Source organism: Manacus vitellinus, unplaced genomic scaffold (assembly GCF_001715985.3).
Source record: "Manacus vitellinus isolate BGI_N305 unplaced genomic scaffold, ASM171598v3 scaffold_23_pilon, whole genome shotgun sequence".
Lineage (NCBI taxonomy): Eukaryota > Metazoa > Chordata > Aves > Passeriformes > Pipridae > Manacus > Manacus vitellinus.
Genome location: NW_021939718.1, coordinates 11,916,167 through 11,937,526, shown reverse-complemented (window position 1 = coordinate 11,937,526; position 21,360 = coordinate 11,916,167). Strand labels below are relative to the sequence as shown.

The window sequence follows — 21,360 nt, the reverse complement described above, 5'->3', positions numbered from 1 at the left end:
ACAAGGCTCTTTTAAGCAAAAATAAGAGCAGAAAACAAAGCACACACACCACAATAAAACCTCTGAAAACATCCCCCCTTTTCATCTGCGAGGGAGTGGATCCAAGAGTTACTGTTCTGCTCCACAGCCAGGCACTGAGGTTGCCAGCAGTCCCCATCACCACTACAAAGCAGCCATTCTGCACCCCAGATATCCTGTAATGAAATTTGTGATGAATTTGTAACCTCAGAAACAATAATTTATTGGAAGTCACACATAAACAGACAAGTATTAAAAGCAGCAAACTCTAATTTACATGGGCTGTAATCAGTTTATAAATAATGGGGTTGCAAAGACTTGGACAGGCAGGTCAGAGCACAGGGAAAGCTACTTGGTAGCACTGGTTTGCAGGTTACAAGAAGTGGTATTTACAGATTTAAAACTGCTTGGATGCCTTTTTCATACAGTATAATATTAAAACAGGGAAACAGTCTCATGAGCTACAGCTCCACTGAGCCAAGTTCTTCCTCCATTTATACAAAATTCATTAATGCAATCAAAAGCAGAATCTGTCCCTTAATCTTTTTTAAATTAAAAATTGAATTTGGATCCTAAAGCCTAAGCTCAACTTGATAGCAGATGCTTGTACAAGGTATTCTCAGGTTCAAGCCAAATACTGGCTACATGATCCAACGTAAGTAATCTGTAGAAAAATGATCAACACACTTGCAGGAATTTAAACCAGAATTGCTGGATAATCTTCAGATGTCCATTCAGAAATCTGTTTTTAACTTTAGTACATGCAGCCTTTCATCTCCAAGAACTTTATACATTCCAAAGCTGAGTCTTCAATGGATTTTGATGAGACGGCGAGATTTGCAGCTAAGTAAGGCATCACTCCTGATGTCACTTGATTGAAGTAACACACCTGTTTGAACAAAAAATGAGACAAAAAAAGCCTGTGGATTGCAAGAGTTAGCGATTTTTTGCAGAGCCTAGATGAGCATCAAAGTTTTTATGGATGTGAATAGAAACACACAGTGCTTCTGAAACTGAAGGCAATAATTTGCAAAAAGCATGTCTTTTCACAGCACTTCACTGATCTCAGTGTCCTCACTGCTCTCAGATCCTCAAGCATCTGCAGGTAGATGTACAGAGCAGTGCAGCAAGAAACATGTATACCCTGTTAAATATGTGTGCTTTGTGAACAAAGCTGTTGCCTGAAAATAATAATTGCAGCCACTGAGAGCTACTGAATATTTTCAGGAATGTGTTTTCTTAAATGGAAACGTTTGGGCCTTCCCATGGAAAAGAACAAGAAAAGAACATTGTCACTCATCCAGAGATGGGATTCAGATTGTGTTATTTCTGGCATATGAAAGTTAAAGTTAGGAATTTAGTCTGAACTATTTTCCATGGACTTCCTCTGTAGTCAGTGAAAGAGATGGACACCCCCAGAGACCAGTTTAATGCACACCTTCTAGAAGTGTGTTTTAGGAGTGAATGAATGACTCTGGAGGTGCACAGCAACCTCCAGTGTCTAGTTTAGACCTCATTCCACACAACCAGACTGGGAGAACAGACCCATTTTTTTGTTTGTATTTTGCTGTTGCCTTCACAGATTGTCAGTGACATGCACAGGTGATGCTCCCTAAAGGGAGGCAGAGATGAGGCCTCAGAGCCACTCACGGCACAGGAGCTGCTCGTGCCGGTGTGTATCTGGAACCTGGCACAAAGGACTTCACTCCTGGAGAACTCTGGGGATGGGGGCACTGCCCTGAGGTTCACCGACCTCACAGCCACGGTGTAGGGTTCACTGTGGGCAAGAGGAACCATCAAACACTTCTCTTGGCCAAAAAGATACACAGAAGTGACAACATACACAGCTGTACCAAAGGTGTCCCTTTCATATGAAGGTAAATAAGCTCCTGTGTGTTCACCTGTACTTGTTGAAGGGCTGGGCTCTCCTTGGTCTCACTGAGGCTTTATCAGACCTCTGTGGAAAGCCAAAGAACAACCACTCACATACAACATGTCCTTTTTTAAATTTATCCTGCTCTCCACAACCCATGTTTACAGAACAGCTCTTACTAAGAAGCAGCCCCAGCAAAGGTATTCAAACTCATTCAATCCCCTGATGTGAGGGTAGAAAGCAAGCACAGTACGGAACACTGCCTTTTAGTGTTACCTTGAAGAATTACTGAATATAAGAAAAGAAATTGAGACTAAAAAAGGATAAGTAACACCAAATGGTCCCATTTACCTGTGTTTCATTATGCAAGAACAAAAGGAAATCCAATAAAAAATAAAATAAAAAGCAGTGGATGTTAAACTGATCAAGAGACTTGGCAAAATTTACAGGTAAAATAACTGTGTGAGGTTTCAAGCACTTCCTTGAATAAGAGGATCTCTAGAAATATGTTGAATGGGACTACAATGTCAGTTAAAACAAATAACAAGACAAATTCCCAGTTTGGTGTCTCAGCTCACTGACAAGCCTTCTGAGACACGATATTTTTTCCCGTTTGGAATTCTGGCCTATTTTCCTTCTAGACAGACCACTCCCAAAGAGTCACCATCAGAGAAGCAATACTGGACTATGCTGTAAATTTGTGATGATCTGGATTTACTTCACTGCACCTTCATGTCGCAAAACAAATCCGGTTGTACAAACGCAGGCACCAACATACTAATCTAGCTTCTTAAAAAATAAAATCTTTGTCCCCCAATGAGAGGAGAAGGTCAACAGAACCTGCTCACAGTGAAATGCAAAAGCCCTACTCACTGTGGCTTGCAGGGTTGCCTTTGAGACATGAGAATCACAAAGTGTCTGGGTTCGTAGCCCCTTGTGGGGAGAGACATCACATAATATATTTTCTCCTCTTCACTCACAGCCTGCAGGACCTCACAAGTCCTGCAAATACATGTAGCACACACACACAAGCCCTGATGTATGCAACAGCATCCCCTTTAAAAAACCACAGTGCAAATGTGTTCCATCCTAACATTAAACCTTTGATTTTCACATTCAGGCAGCAAGGGAGAGAGAGGAATAGAGAGTGAAAAATTTAGGTTTTCTGCAACACCTCATTAACATGGTATTTCTTCAGATTTCACTTGTTACAAGCCATCAATTCAGTAGAGATTGTATTTTTTCAAATATCCCTAAGTTTCCACTTTCACCTGGTAAAAACCTTTCACGATGGAATAATTACCTGAAAGTGCTTCTCCTTTAAGAGAATATTCACCAAAACCAATTGGCATCATATTAATTCAACTCTAAGCATTATTTTACACCATATAAGGTAAATAAAGAACCTCAAACACCTTTTACAGCAATTTCAAAACCTACTCCTTTTCAGATACACTTTAAAAGATTTTTTTTCCTGAAAATACACATTTTGAAGAACCCCATTTCTTGATTTCTCACTTTCACTGTAGAATGAATCTAAGCATCCGTGTCCCAAACAACACAAACGTGAAGGAATCCAGAGTCTTCCTTAATTTTCACAGACAGCATGCACAATATATCCACCTCAAGTTGTATGCAACTTGAAGTTCTTACTAGCAACTTTTGGGTTTTGTCACTTTTAACATACACATGTCTAGGCATGGAATTGTGTTCATTTAAGAAAGGGGTCACCTCTGTCCCATCCCTCTCTTTTGACAGTCCAGGGCACCTATAATTTGGAATCAGATTGAATATAACCCAAATTTTAATGTAAAAACCAAAATGCACACTTTGACTAACAAATCTTTGATGTCAGCTTCTTACAACAATTTCTTCTTAACTGGGTAGAAAAGTGCCAACATCTCAGGAAATATTTGTATCAGAAAGGGTTAGTTGTCAGTGGATTCAAGGCCCTGAAGAAAGGCAGGTTCTTACAGGAAATGTCTGTCCCATTACTGGCGCAACGTGAAGTCGGACAGAAGGTAAAAAGCCAGATCGGATGGGATCTTCACCTGCATTTCAACCTTGAAAGATAACGCATCACCCTCCTCAAGAGTCCATATTTTTATCTGAAAGAAAAAGTGAGCACGTATTGAAAACAAAGAATGACTGCATGAATATTTTAAGATTTATAAATGTTACAGATTTAGGACTTCAGCAGATTTTCTCAGGAGTGCCCATGAAATACCAAATGCCTTTGTCCATAGAAATCAGCAACACCTTGGCCTATGCCCCCTTCCCCTAAAGTGACTCAGCATTTCTCTTTCCAAAATACCCTTTTTTCTCTTTTCTGTGAAGCAGAGCGCCCAGAATCAATGATATATGGGAAAACTATTTCAACACATGGTTTTGCCTCTCTTGCCCCACACTTGTAGTATCTTGTCTTGATTATTTTGGGTCTATTTCTAGTCACAGGCCTAAACCCTAATATTAAGAATTCAAAAGGAACAACTTGTACATAACAATGAACACACAAAAGAAGGGTTGGGCACATTCCATAAACCCTGTATAATGGAACAAGATGGGTAAAAGAGAGTACTTAAGAGTTAGTAGGTGTTATTCCCAAATCACTAGAATTCCTTATTGTTTGTGTCTGCTCTTACTCAAGCAGCTCATCGACCAGATGCAAGCACATCTCAGCAAAGTTTCATAGCCTCTGATGTGCAGGAGGTCAGACTAAAGTACTGCAACCACCTCTTCTTGCCCCCAAACATCTCTGGATTTACATGATTTTAAAGTGATCTGCCAGTCACTAACCCTATTTCAGAAATCCAGCCTTAACAGATATCCAATGCCTCTCAGTGGTTTGGGAAACATGCCCTGTAACTGGGTTAATACCAAGTTTTCTCAGCTACATGATCTTGCTGCTGGTTTTCTTAGCAGGATATTCCTCTATTAGAACTGGCTTACAAAAGTTTCCTTGCTGATTTTGAGTTTATAACAATAGTAGGTGAACAGAGAGACGCTTTGCTTTCAGACTTCTGTAATCTTTTAATAGAAAAGGGGCTGGAAGAAGAATATCTGAAAGGAAAATCATGAATAGGAACAGCCTCAAGTGGCCTTTTGACAGATAATATGGTATATATGAAAAATATGGTACATAAATTGCTGTGCGACTGGCAGTGTCCACTTGGAACTATCACAAGATAATGCCCTGCTGCTTAGAAACCTCTGCAGAGCTGGTGAAGGCAGTGTATTACAGATGTACATACAGTAAAACACTGCTTTTCCTCGCCCAGCTCTTGTGGTGGAGCACAGCTCAAGTGGCTGTGCAGTGACTCCACAATGATGCACTTACATCATCCAGCGTCCTGGTTATTTCCCATCTTGGTTTTGCTGCCAGGTGTGTCAGTGCTGCCATGTTGTTGTAACTCAAATATGCCTGAAATGTAAGACACATGTCTGAAAATGAAGGGGTAAAAGCACACTTCACTAAACATTGCAGAAATGAGATGCTCTTTTTTCTATCATTACCCCTCAACCACAAGCAAATGTTTATTTTTCTTATAAGTGAAAACACAGCCTAGTAGTTTCTGAATTAAACTTCCAATGGGTAGATTATGTGCTCGCATGGCTGTTGGCAAAGCAACCTTAATTAAAGAACAACAAAATACTACTTTCAGCTTCTGCAGTTATAAAGCAGTGCAGAAAAACTGTTACCACCAGGGAGATAACACAGGCAACCTCTCAGACCACTAAATTAATGGTTTTGTCCATCTTCTTCCTAAGTAATTAGAATCTACTAGAAAATTAACCTCTTCTTTGCTATCAAGCTGTGGTCCATCTTGGCAATTGCTTTACACAGCAGGCTCAGAGCAGAGAAAGTACAAATATATCCATTATTTATGCTTGGCTACAGTAGATGGAGTTCTCATTTAACCACCATATAAAGAGAATACAGCCTTAGAGTCTTTCATGGCAGGTTTTAATTTCATAGTAAATAAATCTTAAGTAAGCCATTTTTATCAGTGTGTGCATGTTTACAATCATTGTTTTTCAGAAAAAGAAAAGTGCTGCTTCAAACAGTGGTGATGCCTCTGTTAACAGCAAATCCCTTCCTGCATTATAACTCTCAACTACTTATTTTTTTCATGTAATGGGAGTAGATGAATGAAAATTTCTGTGAGATCTTAAATGCAATGAAAATTTAGCCACAAAAACTGGACACTGAAAAGTTGTCTGTAAGTCCACCTAAATTCCAGTTCATCACTATTCACTGCGTAACACAGGCACAGTCTTACACACCCAAGAAGTCTAAAACCCCACCTTTTTATGCACCTACAGATTACCTGGTTGCTTCTCTCCCAGGGTTCAGAAGGTTTGTCTCCTTTAGCAGACAGTATGCATTTTCTAAAACACAATTAACGAGAGAAATAATAGCATGAATTGGTTCTTTACACTTACTTCTATGTACACTACAAACTATCATTTTCTATAGGCTTAAGTGTCTTCTAAATACAGATATTTTATCAATTTTTGGACGCAATACACACATGCAATAACTCCCTTTTTCTTTTCAAGGAAGATGGAGAAACCAAATAACCTGTAGAGCAAAGTAATTTTCAGACAAATAGCCTCTAATAATTTGAGTGCATCTGAAGCAAAATTATTTGGAAATTTAATAATATAACATCATATATATATATTAAGGAGATTTTGATTACTTAATGAATGATCAGGTTTTTTATAGGATGGATTATAAAATTAAGTTTTCAAAACCAAGTCCTCCTTGTAGCCCAGCTATACCTGGTTAGACAAATTCTCCTTCGGGCAATAGCTCTGTAGTATCTTCTCATACCATCCTTCATCAAAAGTAAACCAGACAGTCACACATCTGATTATTTTAGAATAAAGTCTAAAAAAAGACCACTAAACATTATTTTTTACAGATTAACAAATGCCAGAAAAATAATACAGGCAAGTAAAAAACTGTACTTTATACCTCACCTTTCCCCAGATTAACCCAAGTTTATTTTTGGCTTGGAGATATTCCCTTAAATTTGAAAAAAACAATGTGATAAAAGAGTTGTATCACAGCTGTTCCCTCTTAGTGCTTTTTGGTCGTAAACCAGTGGCAGCTGAGCAGTGAACCACACCCATTTTACTCTTTCTAAATGTGCCACCACCAAATAAACTATGAATCCAGTTCCTCATCATCAGGTGTCCAAAGCACAAAGAAAGCATGGAAAAATTTTATTTTATTTTTGTAAAGTCAGTTTTTCCTCTTGGAACAGCCTGCAAAGTGCATGGTGAACTTTACTGCTTCAGTTAGTACTTGGGACACCTTGATTTATTTGTCTAGTTGCCATTCTATAAAAGATAAGATCTCTGATGTTAAACAATCATTTCATTTCTGCTACTGCTGGCTCTCTAAAATTCTTCTAATTGGAGCAGGAAGGCTCATGACAAGTGACATCAAAGCAAACAATTTAAGAAAGTATTCAAACTGCTTCAAGTGCTTCATGAACCACTTTCAGGGCAACACATGCTGAGATCTTCATGTCCAAGGGACTGGAAAGCCCACACACATAATGGGATTTGTTTGATTTCTCCACCCTTTTTTATTAACTCTATTTCTCATCTTTGTGAAGGATTTCTAAAAATAACTACTAATACTGTAGAGTTTCATCTATAGTCAGTGGAAATTTCATAAACATACAGACAGGTGGAAAAATCTCCAAAAAGCAGATTTTTCTTCCATGTCCTGGTTGTAGTGATGATCTGTTGCACATAGAGTGTGCTGGGCTGGACCACAGCACCTCAAATATGCATCCCTGCTGCCCCTGTGGATGAGAGCTCACCTCTGTTGTGGGTTTGACTTTGGGGAAGGGGAGCAGCTGTCCTTTGTCATTCACAGCACTAAAGATGAGGAATGCACTGTTAATGTGCCGTGGCTGGTCCTTGATCCACTCCTCACAGTCATAAGCCTCAACACGGACACCAACCTCCACACTGAAAGAAAAGTTTATATTAATTATTGAACTACTTCAAGTGGTGCAGAAGGAGCCCTGAGAAATGCTAAAAAGGACTGCTTTACACCCAGGTGTGTGTGACTGAAATACCTTCTGTAGCAAACCAAATAAATTACTCAATCTGGACAGACACATTTCAGAAATAAAATAAAAGATGGGAGTAGCTAAGTAGAATTAATAAAAATAAGTAATAAAATAGAAGCCGGATCTGCCAACAGATGTCAAGATGGGTAAACTGGAATATTCTGAAGAATCACTGCTCTGGGACCAAATGAACTCTTGGAAATCCGTGAGTTTTAGAGGAATATTTAGTGACTGCATTTGTGGGAGTGAGATTTGGTTACAAATTATGTTTAAAATGAAAGTCAGGGAATGCATTTTTTTAAAACTTCCAGTGAGAAAAGCAAAAAACTCCCACATATAGATAGACAGTTTTAGATATAGATACATCCTTCAATGTTCCAGCCGAAAAAATAATTAATTCAGGAACACAATCCTCCTGGATTTCAGGCTGAAACCTGAAACACACAGTTTAGGCTGGTGCTGGAGAAGTCAAGGAAGACAAACAGATGAGGAACTTCACCTGTTCTGGAAGGTGTTGTTCACAATGGTGTTGAAGACGAGGCGGTCGCCCACAAAGGAGGGTCCCCAGAACTTAAACATGTTCACTGATTTCAGGACAGGGTATGAATGACAAAGGCGGCTGGGAAAGAAAGCAAGAGAGAGAGCAAAACACACAGTCATGCTGAGGAACTTCCTTGTTAGGTCTGGAGTGGGAAGGGATTACAGCAGCAAGGTTTGCACGACTCAGAAGGTCACTACATTACACTAATTTACTCCATAACCCACTGGAATACACTGACCATGTTCAGCTCCAAGAGTATATAATTTGAGCTTCAAACATAATAATGCCACTTATGTCAAGCTGTTTCCTTTTCAACACATTTTACAAACACCAATTAATTCTCACTGCTTGATACTACCCTCTTTCAGAGCCAGACCATGAATCTCTTACCTACAGAGTAACCACTTATTTCACAGAGTTTCATTAACCTCTGTATGCATAGGGAGTACATAAAATTGCCAGATCATAAAGCCTTTGAACAATTAGGAAACCTGAGCAGAAAGGCTGAGTACCAGAAAGAGTGTTCACGCAAAGCAATGTCAGTCTATCTATTCTTTTTAATATTTGTACTTTCTTTTTGCTTGTTTGCTAGACACTTTCTGCTGGTGTGATAAGAAATAAGAATAAAAAAACTACTCGTTGTTGCCAAATGCAGTTTGTGTAAATGGGATCTAGTTTGCAAGCTCTCTGGAGTGGGCAAAAATTAGGCTTCTTCATCAGTTCTAAATGCAGTCAAAGCCCTTCACTTTCTACTGGGATCTCTGTGCATCACACAAATCGGGAACAATACACAATAATGCCATTTATTTTTAGACTCTGAAAAAACATGCTGTTCTCAGTGAGAAGCCCATGTCCACATCTGAGAATAGATTTTTCATTGTGCATCTTTTAAATTTGAAAACACAGTTTTGCAGCACTCCTAGCCTTTAACTGAACTGCACTTTGAAAACTAATGTACCAGTATTGTTAAATGCACATAATTATCTGTACCTAATTAACTGACTGGTACATCTATTTAATAGCCTAATACATTCAAATGACTTTGTAATGAAATTAAAAATAACTTGCTCTTCTGATTTAAAATGTTAAACATTGATTTTAGTTACAATGTTAAAAATGCAAACACACTATTATTGAAAATAAGAGAGGAACAAAAGAGAAATCTGGCCTAAATATTCAATTTTTCATGGCAAAGTTTGCTCTGAATGCTTTTACTGCAAGTGTAAGAAATAAGAAAATACGTATCAAGTTCTAACTAATATTAATAATATTCAACTGTTTTATTTCTATCTTCAAGATTTTCATGTATTGTCTGTCAGAACAAAGGTGGTGGGGAGGGGAGAGGGCAGAAGGAAGGCGACTAAACTTTAAAATTTCTTTGTCAAGGGTTATCCCTCCTTTTCCATTCTTCCATCAGAGTTTGTAGCCATGCCAACTCTTACCTCGCACCTTCAAAGGTCAGGTCTCGCTCTGAGTGGTCTCAAAAAAGGTTCATAGTGAGACCAGTTATCTCTCAAGTAAAAAACTACAAAATCTCTGTTTTCAACCAGCCTCTGACACTAGCTATTATTCCTGAATTTTTCAGCATGATAAATCATATTTGATGTTCATTAGCTCAATGGAAATTCATTCAATACTCAGTTTGCTGCTATTTTCCTTTCCTTTTTAAATCTAAATGTGACTCTCACTAGGTAAAATTTATCCGATAAAAACAGGTAAATATTTTGGGTCATATTACGGCAAAAACCTGCAACAATCCCTTCAAGCCAATGGAGCTGCACACTGGGGTAAGGCCAGTGCACTGATGTTACTAAAACAAGCTGTTTATCCAACCACTACAGAAAATCTGTTGTTATTAGTACAACTACTGACTACAAACCAAAACCACATGAATAATGAATGGCAAAGCCATTTAATTATTAAAGTTAAAAAGCGAAAACATATCTAACATCCCTGCAGTGAATCAGGTCACTTGCCATGCAAGGAGAATTCAAACTGAAACTTCAGTGGTGCTCACAAAAAAGCTTTGTGCAGTGTCCAAGAACAGGAAAGGAGAAAAACAATGGTTTGACTCCAGGAGAGGAGGAATTAAATGATTTTATGACTAGGCCACACTGAGTAGCAGTGTCACAAAAAATACTTTGTACTTGGCTTCATCCTGATTTAACAATTAATTTTTCTTTTAAACACTGCACCAACCAAAAGGAGGGCAAGTTTCGGTTCCTGCATCCAGTTCTGACGTTCTGCAGAGATTCCCAGGAGGATAACAGTCTCTTTGCCCTTAGGGTCTGTATGTGCAATATTTGACTCTCACAGTGGCTGTGGAAGCTGTACCACATAAATAGTTCAAGGGTCTCCTGCAATGTGAGGAGGAAGAAAAGTTACAAAGGTCTGGGTCTCTATTCTTCATGAAATAAATCCCTGTGAAAGCCTTAATATCTAAAGCACATCTATTTAGAACCATATGCAGAGATTGTGGTGTAGGAAGTACCTTGCTGAAATACTCGCCACTGTCTCCATCCAAGCCATGATCTGGCCACCAAGTGTTTCCATGATGGTTTGCATGAGGAGGCAGGACAAGCTCAATACTCTGTACATGAGTAAGTTCAACTGAAATTGCATCTTCCTCTTCAAAAGTATCTGAAATATGGCAGCAACGCATCAATGAATTTTTTCAGAAGAAAATGCACCCTATTACTGAAGTGTGCATTTGCTTCAGGCACCATGAAAAGAAGAAAAACAGAAAGACACAGAAGAACCAGAGCCCTGTTCATCACTTATTCAAATGTCTTTCAAAGACTTTGCCACTGTGTGTGATTGGCACCTGTGCAAATGTGTCTAATTAAGGTTAGAGTATGACATGATTATGTCAAACTTGTTACAAATCTTGTGATTACCTGAGACAACATATAATAGACAAAAGAGAGAAGAAGGATCTGGATCACCTTCCATTGTCTGAGCATTTCCAGTATCACTTTCAAATGTTCAGCCATACATCCTCACTCTGATCTTTGTTCTTCTCAGTGGTGTTCTGTAGGAACAGATTTAGGCATGAGATTACGTCAGTTATTTTAAAAGTGCTAAGGCTGCTTGACCTGAATGGTACTTCTGACTTTCACCACAATTAACTATCTTTGTGATTACATAAATGTGTGGAAACACATGACTAACTTGTACTTTGGACCCTCTTAAGTTGTTGCCTAAGATCCACTCAGCAGACAAGATCACTTTCTGGGTATGATTTGTACCTATTTTGCTACCTAGCAGCCTTTCCATGAAATGTTTTCTCCTCTCTCCTATTTTGCTTGTAAGAAGGTGAATTAGTGCTACAATAAATACCCTTGAAGGAAGTTTCCAGGAAATGTATTGGAGATAAAACCCATCAACCTCTGTCAGGGTACTCAACTGTACCCTGTGAGACAACTACCATTAAGACAAATAGCTTCTTTGCTTATAGCAAACAAGACTCTTCAGTTCTACAAAGTTAAGACTAGAATCTATGTTTACAACAGGTTTAATCTCTCCTCAGTAAAACCTCAGTAAAAGCCTGTATTTTATACGTGGAATATATTTTCAAAATACCAGTATATTTGCTTAACTGCTGGGAATACTTTCTTTTGCAGGGGAACATAGCAACTTCTGAGCACAAGTCTCTTCAAGAACAGAAATTACTGTCAGAATAAAAGATGAACCTGTTTCTTGGCTCAGCTAGTGATCAAATTAGAAAGATTTTTTTTACCTGTTTTGACACCCATGTTATGAAATTTTTCCTGCTTGTTGGGAATGATCTCAGGGCATAAACATAGTTCTTAAGACAGTTCTCACTTGAGAAAAAAAAAGGAAAAGAAAAATTAATATGAAGGTTTGAGTATTGAATTTTTGAATTACAAAGTTAATCAGTGATGTAAGTGGAAATTCCCATGTATGTCAGTTCAATCACAAACTGATAACAAATATGTACTGGCTTAAGAAAATTATTACATTTGGATAATTACAGCACAGGTGTCACTGAATAGTCACTTGTGTCATTTGTCTACAAGGTCTAGTGTCCTAGTTAGGACAACTGAGATCAGTTCATCATGGTGGGTGTAACCCAAAACTGTATTCTATAGCCTTCCATGGTATTTCTCCAGACACAGACTATTGTCTGTCAAAGACTATTCGGGGCACACCTCTGCCGAATAGAGCTGACTCTCAGGCTATAATACTATGGTTAGGTGTTAAGAGGCCTGTGAGATAGGAGGGATGTTTCTGTTCTCAGCACCTTTGTGGAATCTCCCGACTGAGGGGCGGCACTGAACATTCCTGCTGAACAGGAGGATGATTATACATCTTGAGTTTTGGAACATTTTTCAACTCCACTCGTGGATCCAGAGGACGGCTGCCTCTCATCGCTCTTCAACCAGAATTAGACCACCACTGGACTGGCGATCACAAGTTCTGCCGTCAGACTGGCAGCAAGCTTCCCACCAAGCAGTTCTTCCCTCTCCCTTTACTTGGACTCAAATAGGGCCCAAGGAAGCACCACTATTGTTCATATGCCCCAGGGTATGGGTTAATACATTTGGGTTTTTGTGGGTTGAGACCAATTGTTTGTTTGTATTATTGTACTTACTGTATTATTTTAATAAATTGTTATTCTGACTTATAATCTCTCCTTTGAGTTGAGTTCATTCCCCCTGCTGGTTAACTTCTAAACCAGCACATCTAGGCTCAAAAATAATGCACCAAGCACTGCAACACACACAGAAATTCAACATTTTGTGTCTTGCCTTGGTGCTGCTAACGTTTCTCAGCTTTTGACTCTTCCCTCAAACCCTCTTGCCATTTCCTTTCTTCCTTTCTGGTTCTCAACAAGAACTTCCCATCTTCTTCCAGATGGTCCAACTAACAGATTAAGATGGTGGGTGCACAGTGGTTCTCTCTCCACAATTTTAGAAACAGTTGTTCAGAAAAGTGGATTTGGAAAAAAAAAAAAAAAGTTCTTTAATTTCTCCAAGACTTTGTGAAGGAATTTGAACTGAGCTCTCTAACTCCCTCTGGGACATTTCTGCTTTAAGTCCAATCTTAGTTAATCATCACGAATTTAATCCTGAATTAACCTCCCTGGAAATTTGGGCAAAAGGTAAACAGGTTGATTCCATGGGTATGATATCAAACCAATAATAAACAATTCTTACTTTATACTCTTTCAGTGCTTTCAGGGAAGCAATTTGGCCATTAGCCTTTCAGAGACAAGTTGGGCTTTAGTTCTGGTAAAACTGTTCCAGTCTATTTCTTCTGCAAATGGTAATATACCATGACAGAAGAGAAAGCAGAAATGACTGGATATATTAATGGCTCATGGGATGACTCTGCCAGCCTCCAGTGGACGTTAAGAAAGCAGATGCACTGTCATAACATGTTCAATGAGACAGGAAAGTCAGGTACATGATTCTGGTCACATTCAAGAAAGTAGAATGCTACATAAAAAGGGATTTTGTTAAGAGAATCTGAGGAATATTTGGCCTTTCTCACAAGAAAACTTTAAAGGGACTGTGCCTGTCTGGTACAGCGATGTGAAGGCCAACAGTACCGTGACTGATTTCTAAATACCTCCAGGGAGCCAAACACTGGGGAGAAGAAACAGCATTGGCATGAAAACTAATTAATAAAAATGGCAAAGAATTAATTTGGATTGGAAGCTATCTTAAAAATAATGCCTTCTATCTGAACAGTGATGTCTGAACAACCTCCTCATAAGGGGAAGCAAAGGATAAAGAAACCCCACCCTCCCATCCTTGCAGGTTTCAGAGTTTATTTAGATCAGCCTCTGAAAAGGAGAGAGACTGTGGAGTCTCTTTCAGTGCTTGCCTCTCTCAATATTGCACCCCTTACTACAGTTCTCTGAAAAACAAATGTGCAAAAGAAAGTGGAAAAAAAAATAATAGTAGTAGCAATAATAATAGTAATAGCCTAACAATTTCAGAGCAGAGAATTCAAAACAAACCAAAATGAAACAACCTCATCTATATAAAGTCTGGACTTTGTGCTCTTTTCCTATTACTGATCAGACTAAAACAGTATGACCATTTTTACTGGGTTTCAGAATCAAGAAAGTTGGTTTATTTCACAGAAACTCAGACAGTTCAAGCTTAGAAGGAAACTGAAAGAATACCTTTCCAGCACCAACTGGTTTGGCTACATACGTTCCATATGCCACACTCACAGTTTTTTCAACATTAGTCAAAACATCCTGTACTGTAACCTTGATGCCAACCTAAAAGGAAGGAGAAAATAAGGTTTTTTATATTATTGTCAGCTGAGACAAAATTTATCATGTCCAGCCTCTCCACATAAAAGGGAAAAGGAAAAAAACTGCTTTGCTATCACTGATACATCTTTGAACACCTGAGAATATCACACCATTCGCTGAGCTCTGAAGGTTTTTTTAGTACAACCACTGTTTAGCAAAATAAAACAGAGGAAAGACATTGAGGTGTAGTTTCATGGACACTTCTTTCCATTTACTTGTGTGCCATTTGGAATCCCCATTTGAATCTTTCTAAGGTCTGTATGGGCTAAGAGGTCTGTCTAAACGTACAAAACACAATGAAACACTTGAAGGTGAAACACTGTATTTGTTCCCATGCCTGATGTGCATCGAAGCTTCTGATTTTTTTCTAATTTTGAGAGCCTTTTTGAACACATTCTCTGTGAGATGCATTACTCCTGTTAATATTAATGGAATTGGACTCAGGTACGGTGGAGAAAAAGTACCCCTAAGGTTCTGATTTCAATTCTGATATTCAATTCTTATTTCCAATTTTCTGATTCTCAGTTCTGATTTCAAGTCACTTGGCAATGCACTGCATATTTGTTACAATATGAAGAGTAAGAACATATTTACATCTGATTTACCTATTTTTGTACCAGAAGTTTCAAAAATACTTAGAACTCCACCTATTCAGTGCATCTCATCTAAAGGCTGCTTGGAGGCCAACAGCTTTGTACTGGACCAACACCACCTACCCCAATACAGCTCCCAAAGACTTCAATTCTTCAGGGTCCAGTTTCTACTTTGACATTGATTATTCTCCAGGAAACATGTAATTATAATACTTCAAAACCAGAGTTTCATTATGCAGTGTTATTGTTTAAATACTTGCACAGGTATCTGTACCAAATAAATCTGCACGCATGTCTGCTCCCACCTTTGTTCTATTCCTTCAACATCATTGGGAATAAGAGTGATGATCTCTTACCTCCATGCTGGTTCTGAATGCTCTGTTCACCTTTGCTTTGATGGTAATAATTTGTCCCACCCTGTTAACAAGAATAACACCTTAGAGAATGCAAACATGTAGCTTTGTAAGGGCTTGAATGTGCCTCCCTATCTATTCCTAATAGTGAAGAAAATCTCATTAATCACTTGGTGTCTTCCACGTTGCCCAGAAAATTCGCTGAAAAAGTTAATTTTTCACTGTTTTCAGTTTAGCACTGTTATTCACCAGTCAGACTTTGTTCATGCTCAATAAAATTATAGTTACTCAGAGAACTGCATAACCTTTATGCTAAAATTGCTTTTCCTTGCTGAGTAGACAGGAGAAAAATGGTCAGTGGAAAGAATCAAGATCATCTGCAGGTACACGGCCTTTATTAGCTTTTGAAGAAGATATTTAGAAGCAGTTTTTCCATTATTCATTGCAAAGAAAAAACACAATCCTTACTGTAACGGTTCTCAGCTGCACAGCTCATTTTCGGAAAGGAGAATGTTCAGAACAGTAACAATAGATACGCAGGGGCAGAAGTCACAGAACACCACACTTACACCTAAAACTGCCAGAAACTTAATAGAACGAACTGACTATGATTTGCACATGGAACACTAACAAAATTTAAATAAGTGTAATTTAAAATTAGATGTAGTTGGAAATCAGTACCATTGAACGGCTGCATATTAAAAGACAAGGAAGAGGGATTTACTTGTTATCATGGCATAAAACTGAGTTTTGAACTATAGAGAGTTGTGGAAATTTCTATTTCCAAGTCAACTGGAAAGAAAGAAGCACAGAAGACTTAATCCTTACAGAACATTTAGTAACTTGAGTTAGGGAAATGAAACCTTACAGTAAGTCACTTACAAAACATCTTATTCATTTACTAGAGGGAGCAGCAACAGCTCTGTTACTTATGTAAGATGATTGTATAATCAACTGGATCAGGCATAATTTAGGAATTTGCAGGATGCTAGGGATGACCTGACACTGAAAAATAATTTCTTTAGCTACTCCACAGTTACTAGATTCTAAATTCTTGTAAAAATGAAATATTGATGTCACGAGTGGAAGAAGAACTAGAGATGCATTTGGAAACAAATATGGAAGGAAAAGTATTTTTACTATATTTCAGAAGCTCTGTTCTGCTCTCAGGAACAAGACAGGAAATTGCTCTGAAGATACTAACTACGAAGTATTATGCCTAAAAGAGAAATTCTGATTAGTTTTCACAGACAGGATTTTTTTCCTAAGGGCGAAATGAAAACCACAGAGCAACAGCTGGCAGGACAAACACTTCAATATTGCAAAACAGACAAAGAAATGCTCTTTTGGGTTCTGGATTTGATATGATTATGTTCTCTTCTCTGTCACTTGTTCTAGTTCTCATCCTAACGGCCACTGCTCTAAAAATCATAAGTGTGAGTGGATGCTGATTTTACACTTGGACAGCAAACTGTTTTAAATTGACACCAGCTGTACCTCTGACAGCCAGTGTTGCTTTTGTTTACAGCCAAGACAACTGCACGTGCATTAGTCTATGCAACCAGGTCTATCCCATCTAAGCTCTCCTTAATTCCCAGATTACAAGGTGTAAAACACACACAAAAAATACAAAGTAATGGTTTTAAGTTAATGTAAAGACATGATTTAGGAATAAAGGTGCTATTTCCTCTTACAGTGTCTTTTATCCCTCTGAAAATCATGAAAAATGGTTAAAACAGGTTAAGTCCTGTGTTATCCTGTAAGAGTCAGCCAATTCAGTGATTAAGGAATGAAAAACATTTCTGGTTTTTCTACAAGAGCTGAAAGAAAGAGATGGTAAGAAATAAACCAAAAGAGCACTTGCAACAATACAAACATTAATACAGTAACTTTTATAGGTATACACTCCTCATTTAACAGAGATACCTAGTGGTCTGCATCATTCACTTTCACTAGAGCCAAAGACACCATGCCATAAGTTTTTCATCTTGGCTGCCAAGTCAAAGTAACAGCAATTTATTTCTGACCCATGAAATCAATCTGCTTTCTAGGTGGGGCAGGTTATCACAGGTAGAAATGAGCAATTTTAGGACTTAGCCCTGTAACTCTGGTGAGTTCATCAGTCTGCTCTCTCTGATTCTGTAATTTGATCTCTGCCAAGTAAGGATCTCTGGAATGAAAACACCTGGTTGTCATTCAGCTGGTTCTGTACCTGGCAGCCTCCTCAAACTGTATGTCATCCATGGACACTGTCACGCAGGACACACCAGCATGTTTCTCAGCTTCAAAAGAGACACGGGGGCACACAGTTACCACAAGGCACATGCAGTGAGCTATTCACCTGTGTACTTGAAACACAGAGATCACACACAGCAGATCCCAGCTCTTCCTGTGAACACCAAAATGCAAGTCTGCAGTGGGACCCTTAGAAAAAAAGAGAAGCTAAATAAGATTAAAGTTAGTATTTATCATGATTTCATGGTAAAGGGTATTCATATTGAAAGGTAACATCAGGAGATGAGACTAGATGATGACAATGATACTACTCAGTTTGAAAATCTCTATTGAATGTCGTTCTCTAACAATGAATGTTCTGGTAGGAGAGCATTAACAAGCATGTTGCAGGACAGAAAGAGTCAAAAAGTCTTAAACAGCTTACAGAAATCTCAGCATTCTCCCTCAAAAAAGTGTGTCATTAATATCAGCTCGGGTAAACTAACATGTAAGCTGAGGATTTTCAGATACAGGAGAAAAATCTGCTCCCTTATTAGCATGGTCATAGCAGTGGAAAGCAGGCAAGTACATGTCCTCAGCCCTGCACCAAAACTGCATGGATTAAATAAAAGCAAATGCAAACAAGATTTTAAAAAATCAAAACCAGTACTTACTTACTGTAAAATATTTTTACCAAAATTTGAACTGTGTTCTTCATCTTCCTGGGATGCATTTGGTTGTGAAAAAGAATGCAATCTTTCCGGATTAATTATGAAAGTTGATCTGAAATAGGTAAATATTTTCTTTACTGTTAATACTTAATAGCCTGATAGTTAAGTTTTTATCGCAAGTTATTGTGACGTATTATTTATTTGACCATAGCACCTAGAGCTTCCAGTCAGAGCTAAATCTCCACTGAACTAGGAGCTGCATAAACAGAGGGAACCTCTGCTTCACAAAGTTTCCTGAGTGACAGAGGCAAAGGAGAGGAGTAGCAGGAAACCTGGAGAACAGCACTGCACAACAACCTGAATATGAAGCTGTTGTCAGGGAAGGTTCAGGTTGGATCTCAGGAAAAGGCTCTTCCCCCAGAGGGTGGCTGGGCACTGAACAGGCTCCCTAGGGAAGCGGTCACGGTCCCAAGGCTGCCAGAAGCGCCCGGACACAAAGCTGCGCCGGGACGCAGAGCTGTGCCGGGACGCAGAGCTGTGCCGGGACACAAAGCTGTGCCGGGATGCAGAGCTGTGCCGGGATACAGAGCTGCCACGCGCTCTGGGACCACACCGAGGCAAGACCACGTGACCCTGTGCGGTCCCTTCCACACCCCCTCGTGACTGGGAAATCTGGAACACTTTCCCCTTCCACCGTCTGAAACCTTCCCTCAAGCCTCCCTCGGCCCCCAAGGCGGGGGGTGATCTCGCCGCCTCCTGGGCGAACAGCGGGACGAGTTTCCCGGTGTTCCGGGCGGGGTGTTCCCAGTACCTGCGAGGCAGGCGGCGGCGTCCATCCAGCGGAGCAGCTGCCCGGCGCTCAGCTCCCCGCGGGGGTCGGCGTGGGCTGGCAGGACCCCCTGGCACATGCACACATCCATGGGGGAATGTCTCATCCCGCAGCTGCCCCGGCAACGCAGGCTCGCGCTTCCGGATCGCCCCGCCCGCCGGATGGGTGGGACAGGCCCGCCCCGGCGCCAGCGGGAAATCGGCCGGGATCTCCTCCGGCTGCAGTGAGGGCAACGCTGGGCTAGGCGAGAAGGGGGAACAGGGTGAGGGGAAGGAGACAGAGCTGAGAAGAAGAAGGGTGAGGGGAGAGGGGGAACGGGGTGAAGGAAGGGGGGGGTACGGGGTGAGGGGAAAAGGGGGACGTGGTGAGGGGACAGGGGTGGACGGGATGAGGGTAGGGGATGCCTGTGGATGAGGCAAGAGTTGCCCGGGGATGAGGTGGAGGAGGTCCTCGGAATTAGAGGAACGGCGTGATGGGAATGAGGGAAAAGGGGTGCCGGGAGATGAGCGGACCGGGCTTCCCAGGGGCGAGGGAGTGGGAGGATGGGGCTGAGGGAAAAGAGGTGCCCGGCATGAGGGAAGAGGGGGCGTCGGGGCTGAGGGGATGGGGTGCTGGGGCTGAGGGGAATCGTGGAATGGTTTAGGTTGGAAGAGACCTCAAAGCTCATCTCGTTCCACCCCTTGCCACGGGCAGGGAGGGACAGCTTCCATTATCCCAGGTTGCTCCAAGCCCTGTCCAACCTGGCCTTGGATACTTCCAGGGATGGGGCAGCCACAGCTTCTCTGGGAAATCCATTCCAGCCCCTCATCCCCCTCACAGGGAGGAAATTCTTCCTGATATCTATCTAATCTAAACATACTCTCAGTTTGAAGCCATTCCCCCCTGTCCTATCACTGCATGCCCTGGTATAAAGTCCCTCTCCAGCTCTCTTGTGCCAGTGCCTTGAGGCACTGGAAGGTGCTCTAAGGTCTCCCTGCAGCCTTTGCCTCTCCAAGCTGAACAACTCCAATGAAAGGGGTGCTAGGTGTGTTCAGGGCACCATGGAGTAGGTGTCCAACCACTCCTGCTCCAGGACCCCTGGGGTCACCTCATGGCCTGGCACAAGCCCGTGGTGGGTTTGGTGTGTGGACTGCTACCAAAATCTCTGTAATAATCAGCTTCATGTTTTCATTTTTATTTCCTTTTCTTGAAGTCTTACTCTCTCACGTTGTCACCAACTTGACAGCCCAGCAGGTGTGTCCAGGGAAGACATGTTCCCCTCTCACGCAGGTGAGCCACTGGCAGTGCTGGTATAGAATTTTTAATGCCATGCCCCCAGTCACCTATTCCTGCAGGAGTTAGTAACTGGAGAGCTTGCAGAGAGCTCCTTCTCTTACCTCCTCCTCCACACACAGCTGGTATAGATATTGCTGCACATTGTTAAAATACCACCTGAGTAAGAGCAGAGCCATCGCTTTTGGACCAGTCAGGAGGGTCAACGTTTTACTACTGGCATGGATACAGTGCTATTGCTACTGAGGGCTCAACCACTTTGGGGATGCTCTGGGCTTGTCACCAGTTGTTCCTGGAGCTGATGTGTTACTTTAATGTAGCAGAAGGTGTAAACTGTAAATGGTTTTCAGGAAAGACTGCAGGGCTTATATTTGACTCTGTGCTCCTGCATGGTTTTAATACACCAGCAACGCTTTGCTTTCTGTAGCCTTTCCTTACAGCCTTTCCTCTTGGAAGTTGCTATTCCAATGAAAGGCTTCCCATGTTTCTTAAAAACATATATAAATGAGTTTATATCATGAACACTTGTTCATTTAAACATTGTTAAAGATCCAGCTTTAACAATGTCAGTTTTAACCTTGACAGCCAGGAAAATCTGAGTTTTAA

General features: G+C 40.4%; 1 protein-coding gene across 1 annotated transcript; it reads right to left on the bottom strand.

Moving 5' to 3' along the window:
• Positions 1-249: 249 nt before the first annotated feature.
• ACOT12 (acyl-CoA thioesterase 12) lies at positions 250-19,561 on the bottom strand. Its single transcript, XM_029959936.1, is given in 16 exon segments — positions 250-907; positions 1,669-1,795; positions 2,765-2,893; positions 3,866-3,999; positions 5,229-5,312; positions 6,220-6,280; positions 6,677-6,732; positions 7,732-7,882; positions 8,486-8,605; positions 11,019-11,069; positions 11,071-11,167; positions 14,103-14,170; positions 14,641-14,786; positions 15,772-15,832; positions 17,981-18,050; positions 19,465-19,561. Coding segments are annotated over 16 exon segments (1,587 nt in total). The 3' UTR covers positions 250-772.
• Between the last annotated feature and the right edge of the window lie 1,799 nt (positions 19,562-21,360).